Below are 13,597 nucleotides of genomic sequence, written 5' to 3'. Positions count from 1 at the left end.
GTATGTTTGTCTCAGCAATGAAAAACTTGCTAGTCTATATAAAGCAGAATCCTTCAGGATACAACTGCAATCACCTTCTAAGAAACTAAGGGGTAAGGATACCTATTCTAATTCTTCTGTTGCTCATAATTTGTCTTATATCAAGTGTCATCCAGCTTCTTTAAAATACCTGACTTGGGGGCAATCACTGACTGATAACAGATGTCTGGAAAGAATATTCAGATACATTCTCAGTGGGTAATTAGATATTGTCTGAAAACAAACCTTATATAGTATCTGCTTTTCTAAGTTAATATTCCAAGCCAATTTAAAACCAGAACATAATTTTAAAAAGTATATAAATACTTTGCTTAGAAGTTATGAGATCTGTGTTGCAATTAACAGAGTTCCATCTATAAATGTGTAGAATAAGAATAATCATCATCATTCCTCTATCCTTTATCACTTGTGTCTATCTCAATTGAAAGCCTTTCTGGGCAGGGACGAGCTCACTGTGATTTTCACAGAACAAAGGTTTTCTAATTTTAAGAGGTCCGAGAGGTGCCATGTATTACAATGAGAAGCAACACCAAAGTTAATATGGAAAATATTGCTCTGCACAATCATGTTTATTTTTGGAACTACAGTTTCAGTATTGAAGGACCGAGCATTTCAAACCAGCAATTACTGCTCCATGGACTGCCCGTCACATTGTCACCTCAGCTCTCTCTCTGTTTATCCTAGTTATTGCACTGAACTCTAAAAGGTATTGGCAGAATATTACAAAGATTATCAGCAAGCCAGTCAGGTTCCAGATTTCCCCATCTTATTTCTTCCATTACAACTGTGTCAAGCAACAATAGGGACAGCTGACTATCACTTGTAAGCAATATGGAGAATATTAACACAAAGAGATGTTAATTGTATCATCTTTGTAAGTCTGTGACAGTTGCTTATGTATCAGAGGTGTTTGAATCGGCACAGAGACAGGGAATGCGCTTAATTTTTGAAGGGTTATCTGCAACAAAACACTAAGAGAGAAGTATTCCAGACTACACTTTCTTAAAAGACTTCAAAATAAAGTCTACTTTGACAGTAATACTTCAAGTTCAGCTCCCATAAGCCTGTGCTTCTGTACCCTTAAATTCCTATTAAAAGTGGACACAGTGTGAGTAATTATATGTGTAAAACATTCTTAGATTTCTTTTCTTACTATAAAACCAAAAAAATTTGTTCTTCCTTAAGTTGACTTGGCACTCTGGCAGTAAAAACCCAAGTATGACAAACACAATGCATCGATCCTCCAGCGTCCTTTGCCCTTGCTCACTTTCTGCATTGTTGCTGATCTGGGAGTTGCGACGTGTGCAGGAGCTCATGCACAGCCCCATCAGCCTGCTTTCATGAAAACCTAATATGTAATAGCCTACCCACCTGGCACTTCCAAAATGATTAGCCAGCATACACATACAGTTTTACAACCAGCTCCTCTGACTTAAATATCAAGACATTTCTTCTTTAGTCTTTCCCTCAAACCTCATTAGATTCACCATTAACCTCGAACTAGTGATGGCTGCTTGGGATGCGTTGCTGTTCAGCCTGTGGAAACAGTACCTCTTTTTTATTGACAGAGGTCCCATAAAACCCTGCATTTTTTTACCAGTGTGGCAACATTGTGGCATACACATCGCCCTTTATTAGGAACTTAAACATTAATGGGTGCCTCTTTTATATTGTGAACGTGAGTTGGAGGCACAAAGGAAAAAATGCAAAGCAATGAGAAGTTTCTTAACTACAAGGTTTCGGTTTGTTTTAGTGGTATGTCAGCACTAGTTGTCCAGTTGTCAGTGCCAAAGCCTGCTTTAAAATGGAATGTCTGTGTCAGCTGCTTCTCATAACATATCAAGCATTATTCAATAATCTTATCTTTCATTTTATCAAGTTTTGTCAGTTTTATTTCTGCACTTTGCATCTGAATGCCAGAAAGACTGCAAAGAATTCCAGTGTTCCCAGTCTCTCTGCTGATGGCTGTTTCTCATGTGCATAATTACAGGTCTATCAGCTAGTCCTCCACTCCAGCAAGATCTGTTCCTACCTAGATAAGATCTTCCCTCCGCTTTTAAATGACACCATCCACTGGCTGTGCAGATGAACTAGCACCTGCAGTCACTACCACACTGGGAGGCGAGTCCCCAAAATTCATGGCCTTACAATATCCAGTAGGAATGTTTATTGATGCGCATAAGATTTCTCTCCTAAACTCCCACATCCAGAAACAAAGTATGTAAGTCCTGGGAAAATACGAAGCTGGAGAGGGGTATTCTGGCTCAGGTCTGGGTCTAACATACAGTAAAGGGTGGCAACATACAGGGATATGCGAAGAACTGCAGGACTGCAAGGAACAGAAAACTCAGCATGGAAATACAAATCTGCAGAGCTTCTGATTAAGTCTCCCAATTAGACTATTGTGTACCTCCTTTGATACTCAGCACCACTTCTCTGCCCCCTTTTTTTTAATATTCCCATCCTTTGCTTGTTCAATTTCGAAACACTTTTTCAAAAAAGCTATCTCCTACTGTGTCCTGATAAAACTGTGGCAATATGGGATCCTGATCTTCATAATAACAGCTCATACAGCTAAGCAAAGAGCTGACCTTATACTTCAGTAACCAAGTTCAACACATACTCCAAAGAAACAAGTATCCACCACATTATCGGTGTATCTCATACCTCTAAAAAGAAATCATAGCACATCAGGTTTTTTTTTTTCCTTTACACACCCATTCTTCACTTCTTTAATTTGATTAGAATATTTAATAAATGAATCCATAGTTGTATTTCCCAGTGAATTAACTAGCATTCCTTATCTTCCCTCTTACATATTTACCCAACCTCATGCAGGGTTTCCAAGTCACAATGCAACACAAACTTTAAATAAGGGATTCTGTCATTGCCATCAACAAGAAGCTTCTGAATATTTTTTCTAACTCATTTGGGAATAACTCATATGGTCCGTCACTCACTAAAGCACGTGATTCTCCCTTAAACCTGTGGCAGACTTCTTGGAAGGATGACTCCAGAGGTGAAGTCCTGGTCCTGCTAAATTCAGTGGCAAATTCCTAGCTCCCACTGATTTTGGCAGGGCTCAGATTTCCCCCATCACCAGTGGCAGGAAAAGCCTCTTTCTCTCCCTGTGCTTGCCAGTTAGAGTGTTATACCAGCAGCACCATTTCCAAACGGCCTGACTTGTCTGTCTGTGCTTGTACTTCATCATTTCTCTGTATATTCTTCCTCTGTGCAGCCATATGCTCTTGCACATGAAAAATTAACACCCTGCTGTACATAGACACACACCTTACCCTCACATACTATGGAAGGAAAATTTACAGGAATAAGTAAACATTTAAAAATAAAGATTATTATGTAAGATGGAAATAACAGGAATGTGGCCTTGCAACAGTTAATCTTTAGATGACTAAAAGAAGTTAACCTTCAGTAGTGATCAGATTTCCAGCTTCTGTAGAACCTGATCACTCTAGGGGCTCACGTGTGGTATGCGGAGTTCTCAAGGACAGCTTGATTTCTGGCATCTCTGGACAAGTTGGAAATTGTAATTGCAATCACAGTGAGCTTCTGTGCCTGGAACTGACAGGCAGACTGGTCCCTATCCTAAGTGGCTATACTTACAGTGTGCGTAAGTGGGAGGAGGAGGAGAGACCGCACAAAAGGGAGTCTACAATCAGATGACTTAGGTCACCCCTTGGTCCCCACCCCCAGCAACTTAACTTGATGGAGTGAAAACCTGTTCGAATCACAGCTGAAGCACTCTGCCAGGCAGTGCAGCAGCACTGCTGTTCATTATCAGCTATTCTTACAGAGACCCCTTATGACAGTTGGAAAGAAGGATGTTTACATAAATGACAGCACAAGAGGATACGGAAAACGATCTCACTTCTGCCATAAAGGATTTCATTTGACCCTAAAGCTGCCCTTTAAACTGAGGCTCAATATTAGCTCAGTTCTATTTCCCAAGCAGCTATGCAGTCAGTGGAATGACAGCGGGGTGCCTGGATGTACCATATAACTACTCTTAGTAGTAACGTCTTTTCAGACTTTCAGAAGCATCTACATGGACTGCTGAAGACCCAGGTCAAACAGCTGGCTAGGCAGCATGAGATGTGCACATGGCCACAGAGGTAATTCAAGGGACAGACAAAAATATGTCTCCAAATACCTGCATAGTCATATAAGGCAGTATCTTACAAGGAGACTCAGTGTAAATTCCTGTATCAGCTGAGAAATTGTACATCATGGAACGTGTTCTTGGGGAGCCCTGAGGGCTCTATGAAAGCTGCTGTGGGCCAGAGAAGGAACCAAAAACCTTCTCCAATGTCTAACACCAGCAGCAGATACCAAGAAAAGGTAAGTCTTCCTTCACCTTCCTGACCTGCCTGGCTAGCTGTATCTCCAGTGTACTTTTCACAATGGCATCTAGGCATACCTGGAGAAACAAAGACAGCATCTAGACATATCCAGATCTCCGAGGGTTTTCAGCTGAACCAGAGATAAAATTCTTTTCTGCTAGTCAGTGATATGATTCTTTTTTCCTCTTGAAACCTCTGAACCAAAGGCAAGTTCAACATGGAGGACATGTCTTTATCCTAAGACAGGCTTACAATGTAGGAAAAACTGTTTCTCTTTCTTTTTGTAGTACAAGGCAACTGACTGCTTTATTAATTTAGTTAATTAGGCCGGACATAAATAAAAGATGTGGGTATCAGCCCCCTATATGCAGCTTTAATTTGTTTGCCACATGCCTGGTGGCGGTCATTGTCACTTATTACCTTTACACTTCACTTGACAAATGCTCTCCTGCACACTGAATGCTGCTCTGAGAGACAGCAGGGAACTACAGTAAGTCCAGGAGAAGTCAAGAAACCCCCTAGATCTTAATTATAAAGCCATAAAAGAAACCAACTGTCTCTGAAGCTCTCTTACCAGGAAACAAATGAGAATGGGAAATTTATTTCCAACCATAAATCCCAAACCCTTCAGTTTAATTTTTCCCAAGTTAACTTTCTCACCTAGCTAAGCAGCACTGACTTCTATTATTAGCTTCTGGCCCAATATCAGCTGACCACCATCAGTCAAACTGTCTTCATCTCAATGAGCTCAGGGACTCCCAAGGAACTCTGTGTATGCAGACTTGTGCTTGCAGCCTCTAATTATTTTCTAACAGATAATGGAGCATTTAAGTTCAGAGAGGATAGATTAAACTTGTAAGCGGATCAAAACCCTGGATAGAATCACAGCTCACAGGATTACTTCCTGGAAATGCCTAGCTTGGAAAGCTAGAGAGGAAAGGCCCTCATCAATTGCCTGTTTCTTCATGACCAAAGAGTTGTTTTTTTTTCCCCCTCAAAGGTGGTTTGCTATGTTTTCCAACTGCAGCATGACTTTGGAACATATTACATTATCAGTCAAGCATCTGGTTTGATGTTGAACCATCTGATCAGAACAATGGCTACTTGACTTATCAGACAATCACAACAGTCAAATAATTTGAGGGTTAAGAGAGGAAATTGTTTTTGTAAGTGAAATTATAAGTCCTTGTTCTACTATCAAGTAGCCTCTTAGCTGCATATCTGCCTTTTTTTCCTCAAATAAAGTGTCTGTCCCTTCCCTAAAACTCCAGACCCTCACATATTGTTACCAGCCTTAGGGTGTGGAGCAGGGTACCCGTCCCTCCTGATACACCCTGCATCTGCTGTCAACTCCGCTTTCAGGGATGCTGAAGTGTGACCAGCCAAGTAAGGGGGAGAAATATGCCCCACAACATCAGCACAAGACCATTTCAACATCTGAAGGGAAATTCTTTAGACTGTGGAATTATTCCAGAGATAGCATGCATTACACTAGAAAAAGGTAAACCTACATGCCTCAAAACAGTAGCACCAACTTTTGCATGGTGAAGTGAAATCCAAAGAATTCCACATGCACATTCAGCTTTTGCCCTGGAGAAGGCTGTGTATGGGTTACTTAGTAGCCTTCAGCATGCACTGTTGTAACAGACATGGACTACTGCAGTGATAAAAACCATGTAAGGAAGCAGGGAGCAGAGTAAAAGCAAAAGCTGGCTGGGAATGTGTTGAGAAAGCCCAGAAAATAGACTCTGCTGCAACTCCCCAAAGAAAAATTCTAAACAGGGGATGTACTTTCTGATGATGGCCAATTCATCATCCCCTGATGGGAAGAGGGTGGGAGGTGTTTGGCCATAGCAGGTGCTAACATCACGCATTATATCATTATAGTCATTACAGATCCATTAGACAGAGTTCAAGGTACTGAAATGACAGCCCAGTAGCCAAATTGTTGTTCTTTACCCTTTTAGCATAACATTTAGCAGAATTTCAGGAGCTCACAGAGCAATTTTAGATGTGCATTCTGCCAATGTTAGAACTTTTAAGCAGAGCCTCTGGACAATGCCTCTAACATCTGTACCAGCTATTTCTGTAGACACTGAAGTGTTCCAAGCACTCTCTCTGTATACAAACCACTGTTTACAGGAGTCTTTATATTTCCCAGAGCCTCTTTAAAAGGAATGGGAAGTTCTACCTGCAAGGTACAAGGACATACACAATCGAGTAAGGAGTAATTGCTGAAAAAAGCACATCTAAACTTGCCAAGTGCAAAAAAAAAGTCAAGGGCGTGACTCGTGTAATGACACCTCCTTCCCACTCATCTCCTCTTCCCATTCATAACCAACATTTCAGACACTTATTTTGGAAATAGTTAACCACCACTATGCTCATGATGACACTTAGCCACTTATATACCTTTAAAAAAAAAAGCTAATACAACTGCTATCAGCTAACAACGACTATTCATAATACTCTGTTTATTGAAATGACAACTGATGCCTTTTGCCTTCATATGTACACTTAAATTTTCCTTGTAAAATAACACCAGTTAACATTATGAAGTTTTATTAGAACAGTTATACTGACCAAAGCCTTGCAGTGAGAATGAGTAAACCCCATTTTCCTACTCTAACCTACTCTTCAGTAGAAGATCTTAAAGTTATCTCCACATAATAGCTTAAAATTTTAAAAAGTTCAAAACCTATGTCCTTTCTGGGACAGAGAGGCTTAGTCATCTTAAAACCATGAACAATGCCTAGGTTATTCTCTTTTAAAATGTGTCTTGTTTCAGGAAATAAATAACTGGGTTAGGAGGTGAGGAAAGCAGGAATGTCTATGAGAAATTATTGCAAACGAATAAAACTAGATCTTCTTCATCAGTGCAATACAGCAAAGGATGTTACAGACCACTGCATGTCTACCAAATGCAGCACTGATACAAAACATCTTATTTCCCCTTATTGTCACATATCAATTAATGATTAAGTTCAGTTCTTTTTTAATATGATTAAAGATAACCACTACCTTAGGATTATTAACCCCTAGGACTAAAATTTACTTTAGCTTTTTTCCCACCTTGTTACTAGTGGATCAGAGACTCATGAGAACCTGTGAATTTAAAAAGAAACCTCTCCTAGTGTGGCTGTACCTTACATTTTAAAATCTCTAAAGTTTCCAAAAAAAAAATCATAATTTGTGCTTTTTAACAGACATTATGATGCATATGCTGGAGGGAAATGAGGTTCAGTGAATTAAGCCAGCTGATCAAGCCTGAGCTATGAAACCTCAGATGAGTAACATTCTTTTTAAAAATAGGACCTTATTTTTTCTTTGTAGAGCACTTCAAGGTTAATCAGTACCGGAGAAGGAGATATTACTAGTATTTCTCCATCTGATCAAGGGTCAGATCCTCAGCTGGTGCGAACTGCTCAGTTCCACTGACTTTTAGTAGAGTGAAAACCATTCCCTCATCTTGAGGCTGGAACCTCTATTACTGACCACTGGCATCAGACACAGAGCACAAGTTCTGTTCAGCGGTCTTGTACTCCCCTGCACGCTCATATCACAAGAGTGCTGAACTCCACCTCTCCTCTTTCTGGAGCTCCACCACTGACCATTATTTTGTGCATGAGGCAAAGCTCTAATCCTCTTTGCCCCGTTAATGCAATTCATTCCTTTTGAACAGAGTCAAAAAGACTTTTTTTTCCCCCCCTTTTTTTAAATTTGTGCACAATGATTATTGAATGTTGTCAACATAAATGTGCAGAGCACTGTAAAAACCACAATACCTTCAACTATACAGCTTTCATTCAGCTGCCTAACAACTCACACGTGATAAATTGAAAAAGCTAAATCCAGAACTGCACATTTTTATTAATTTTGAGATGGAAGAATAATCTATATATAGTAGTATATATATATTTGGAATACATTCTCCTTGTATTTCACAGCCTCATCAGTACTAACTAATTTAAGTCTACATGCTGAGCAGATGTAAAAATCCAATGTAATGCTCAAGTTCACAAGAGGGCTTTACAGAAAAGTGCAGATTTCCATGATTTGTCAATAAATTGTCCTTAAATAGTACACACACATTCACAGTGTCAGTGAGTCTCAATCTTGATGAGGAGCTAGAAACTGAGTGCATAGTCTCTGTGAACATAGAACATTCATGAAAATTATCACCTTGAACTCTCAGTAACAATATTTCAGATTAATAAAGAAAAAGGGCTTTTAAAATCCAGCATTAATTTTCCCCCCTCCCCATTACTCTTTGCTGCTGCTGCCAGCTCCCAGACTCTCAGTGCTTAGTTCTTAGGAACAGTGATGCAGAAGAGAGCTGAGGCTACATTCCCATTGCTGTAAGTTCTGCTCCTCCAGCACTCTCTGAACATCGGCACAGTATTGGTCCTGCATACAACCCTCTTTCTACTATTTAAATATAAAGAAAGAAAACTAAGAGAAATTCTTCTGTGGAATACAGCAAAAATGTGCCCGCCCCAAAACCACCGTAACAACCTCAAAGAGAGTGACCATCTCTCACTTACATCCATGAACTCCACATTGGCTTTTGGACCAGTCGTCTCATTAAGGATCTTAATGGCCACAGGAATCTTTACAGTTTCTCCCTCGGGGACCCAAATACCCTGGAAAGAGAAGAAAAAATGACAGAAGACAATCATAAACCTTCCTTCAGACTTACAGTTCTGTTTTGATGCATTCTGACACATTATGTAATTCAATTATGTACCTCAGAACTGAGAATACACAAAGCTATAAAATAAAAAAATTCCCCCAAAACTACTTCTTACACCAAAAGTAAAACCTTATGTAAAATGAAAGACACCAGTGAACATTCTCATTAGGCTCCTTTGATTTTCCTGTTCATAACCAGGTTGCTAGCGAGTAACATCAGCATGTCAATGATGTGCATACTTTTTCCACTGACTATTGATCCTGATAAAATTTTTAAAAGCCCTTGGATTTTGTTTTGGATTCTGATGCTAAACCGACTGAAGCTATCAGAAAGTCTCAAAACTGATTACCACCAGGTCATACTATCATGCAGGAAAAGGATGCCCTGAGAGCATTTATTTAGAGTGAAACATTTAGGGGCTATTTCTCTTAATTGATACCTGAGAATTAAAAGCTTAGATTGCTAAAAAGCAAACTTTACAATTATTAGTCATAAACTCCGTGTTTCTTGGGCTGCGTTCCAACCTTCTTGACTACTGCTGTGTTTTTGGCAACCTCACAGTACTCATCACTATCACTTTATTATTCTCATCACTATCACTTTATTATTATCTATTAAAACCTGATTATTCAAAAATATATTCTCATACCCTTGTAAAGCTGTAGTGACCTGGTCTGTATTTCCTCCATTTCCTCTCCAGTTTGAAGACAGATGCAATATCTGTCCTCCTTTAGCACTCTGAACTACCATCTCAATTTGGCAGGTCTGAGTTACTCCCAAAGGGCTGGGTGATTGCTAACATGAAGACATGTCATCCTCTTGCGTGCAAGGATGATTGTGGCTGACACTCCTTTTCCCACCAAGAAATATCATCTGTGTGTCTGATGAAAACTGAAGTTAATGTTTGAGCCAGAAGATGTGCTCCTTCCAGACAATCCCATTATCCTGAGTTTCCCTGATACACAGGGCTCATGAACCCATCCACAGCACAGGATGCTTTGCTGCAATGCAAAACTCAACTGTTCAGAAGTTAAATGAGGAAACACACCTCTGTGTATCAAAGACTCTTACCTTGTATACAGTTCCAAAGGCTCCAGAGCCAAGGACCTTCACTCGTTTCAGCTCGGTTTCCTTCAGGATACGAAGCTGTGCTTGGTTAGGTGCTGTACCACTCGGAGTCAGGGGTTCCACAAGCTATGAAGGAAGATCCAACAGTCTCAAATATTTGAACATGTTAAGACCCAGAAGTTTATACTGAGAACAACTAATCCAACTAAATGCTGGGAATGAGGGAGTGGTGGAGTCTACTGACCTGCTAACTTGTGCAGGGATTTCTCACCTTTAAAAGTAAATGACAAATGCTAAGAAACCGAGAGAGCTGATAAAGAAAATTCTCATTCAACATGTAATATTTTCCACTAGGAAATGCATGATGGAATTATGAACTGGAAATTGAATCGGTGTCACAATAACACACCCAAGGACTTTTGCTAATGGAGGCAGTATAAATATTTTCTACATGACAGAAATACAGCATTTATTATCAGTGCACCACATTCTTTTTTACCCATTTTAGTGGCTTTTAAGTTGGCCATATTTCTTTTTAATAGCCCTGACTTAATGGCTCATCACATTCTTATTCTGTTTTGGGGAAGGGACTATTTCTCTTAACTTCTGTTACACCGCGCAGGAGGACAGCTTTAAGGAGAAAACATCTTATATCAGACCATTAATTTATAACAGCCACTAATTTACCGCAAAAAAAGGCACAATTAAACAATTTGCTGAATGTGTCTCAAGAAACTTTCTAAATGAGACACGATGGCACATTCAGTTAAAAATGCTCTCAGATCCCAATGTTTTGTCATCTCTGTAAGAAAAACTATGCTGCTTTAAAAATAAATTAAAAATACATGAAAAGGACAATACACTAAACAATGAAAAATAGTCTGTTCCTTTACAGGGTGAGGAAAATAATTCAGGGCTACTCCTACTCAAATTGGTTCAAAATTGCTGTAGCATTCCAAAGTTGTCTGTTTACAAGGCTAAAGGCACCATGCTCTGCACTTTGAGAACTACATCTATGGCTCTCTACGCATCAGGAACTAGTTGATTAGCTGATCAGACTACTTTGGCTCAGGTAAAAAACTCCCAGTATCTGGATACCAAACAGCATCAAGTCAGCTTGTCACAGAAATAATTTGTGAGCTGTAACTGGAGTAATTTCTCTTCTCCTTGCTTCTTTAGATGTCCATTATTCGTATGGTGGAAGAAAGCAGCTTTATTGTAAAAGAAAGTAGACAGGTGGTCTGTATTTTCAGTTTGTGAAGGGTGGAAACAGCTTCTGTGCCACAGTCCACCAACACAGGTATCAGGGAGAAGTGTTGAGGGTCTAAAAAATACTTGTAGAGTTTTCCTGAGAATGGAAAGAACAGGTCTGTTACAGCCTCCAGCTAGAAACAGAGATGTTAGCTGAATGTATAGTTGCCTGTGTGTTTCTCTCAAGATGCTCCTGATTTAATTTTCAGTTTCTAAGCCAAGACAACAGCTTCCCTATGTGTTCAGTAGACCTTGGTCCCTCAAGAACTGCTGTCAGCTATAGCTTTTATCTGACCAAATGGAGAACGGACTAGGCTTCAGAGACAGTATTTCTCAGATACAATGAAAACTACCTGCTTAAAATCATTTATGATTAAGTAGGGGCTGATGCAATGGCAAGATTTATGTATCTAAAGGCACTGAGTATCATTAAGCTTTCTATGCTGAACGATATTTAACAAGCAACACAAATTCTAGCCAAGCATGAAGATACTTAGGCAAACAGATTGGGGATACAGAAATCCTTTGCTCCCAGGCTCTACAGTGGAGATGGGTGGGAGCAGGACCCTTAGAACAGAAGGCAACATTGTTCACAAAGCCTTATCAAAGAATCATCAGCTAACAATATTCCTAAACTTTATTATCTTGCAATGGGGACTATAATTTAAAAATATCATTACTTGCAAAGTGTCTGAAGTACAGGACAGAGCAGATGGCAGTAATCACCCTTGCATTAGCTGACAAGATAAAGATTGAATCTTATGTTTAAATATACTTCCTACATTGCGTCCTCTACTCCCAGCAGTTCAACGAGCAGGATGGAGTGGGCACAGCATTCTGTCCTATAGTTCTACAACATATTTTTTGCCAGTAGAATGGTGAACCTCACTTGGTTAAGCTCTAGGAAGTATCTTGGCTTAGTAAAGTCTAGTATTATTACTGGTCACAGGCTTTGACAAAATCTGGACTACAAGGGCAATACAGGCACTGGGAACAACAGTAAGTGACAATCTCTGCATTTAAGCATTCCTGATGAGCTTAAGTTAGCATCAGAGCTTGCTGAAGGAAATTAATTCAGCCTTCAAAGTTGACCTGAGCACACACTGGATGAAAACCTGTAATATTCAAGCATGAGAGCTGATAAGTGTACTGATGAACTGGGACGGAAGCTCAATTGACAGCAGGATGGGAGTTCAAAAGTCTGGTGGAACATGACCTTGTGATCAGGTGGATCTCTTTTGGGCCCTTCAAAAGCCATGAATCTATACAGGTACAGAAAACTGTATCTTGAAATAGCTTCACTCATTCTATCAGTTCAGTTCTGCAGAAGTTAGTAAGAGGATTTTTACAGACCTCTCTGGTAACTGAAGGCCTGAACATCTTTAACATAAAAGCAGAACAGCTCTGCATATCCTTTCAGATATTCTGAGAGAAGCAGCACACTCTCACCTCAGTTTCCAGGAACCTTCGCAATGCTCTCTTCTTTTTAATGCTCTTGCGCCGGACGTACACAGCAAACGTCAGGCCCACGATGACGATGATGAAGAGGCCACCAATAACTCCAGCAGCAATCAGAGGGGTTCTAGCAATCAGAATCAGAATATTTTTAGGTAGAGTGAGAGACCAAAGAATGGTTGTACATAAACCACAATCACTTAGGAAGCTTATTAACTGTCTTTTGACCAGAATTTCTAATTGAGTCCAAATGGGAAGTCAGGGAAACATATTAACATGTGGTATGACTTTTCTTGGTTTTAATCAATATACCAATTCTACTTGTTTCAAACCACCATGCACATGTGAGGAATTGTGTGGACAAGGAGACACAACATGCACTTTGATGGCAAACGCAAATCTGCAATGGCAAAATGAGGCTACACCCAGATTAACTCAGGGATTTGTGCATTTAGGGGAAAACAAATGAAAAATTCCCAAGCTACTAGTACGATGTGCCTTCCTAAGTACAGAGGAAGTGAGAGGCATCTTCAAACACGGTGCTTCACAGACAAATCTGGAGTCATCATGATTGCCTCAAGTGGAGGCTATTTATATATGAACAACATAATTCATAACAAGAACATTGCACTCTCTTGAAACTCCTGGTTCATCACTATTATACACAGACTTTGGTGAAGGGTTATGGCTGCATACATCTGGTTTTCCTGTGGTTTTTCAGCACAGCCAA

At 39.8% G+C, this 13,597-nt stretch overlaps 1 protein-coding gene across 1 annotated transcript in view; it reads right to left on the bottom strand.

The window, feature by feature from the left end:
• ERBB4 (erb-b2 receptor tyrosine kinase 4) overlaps window positions 1–13,597 on the bottom strand; it is a gene marked incomplete at both ends in the record, with an annotated part of 629,788 nt that overhangs the window by 104,490 nt on the left and 511,701 nt on the right. The window contains 3 exons of the mRNA XM_084264301.1: window positions 8,945–9,043; window positions 10,165–10,287; window positions 12,862–12,994. Of these exons, the coding sequence (XP_084120427.1) occupies window positions 8,945–9,043; window positions 10,165–10,287; window positions 12,862–12,994 (355 nt within the window). The remainder of the gene's footprint in view (window positions 1–8,944; window positions 9,044–10,164; window positions 10,288–12,861; window positions 12,995–13,597) is intronic.

The sequence above is a fragment of the Gallinula chloropus genome (assembly GCF_964237585.1).
Source record: "Gallinula chloropus genome assembly, chromosome: 5".
Lineage (NCBI taxonomy): Eukaryota > Metazoa > Chordata > Aves > Gruiformes > Rallidae > Gallinula > Gallinula chloropus.
The sequence above is the reverse complement of the archived record's forward strand: the minus strand, read 5'-3'. Positions and strand labels throughout refer to the sequence as shown.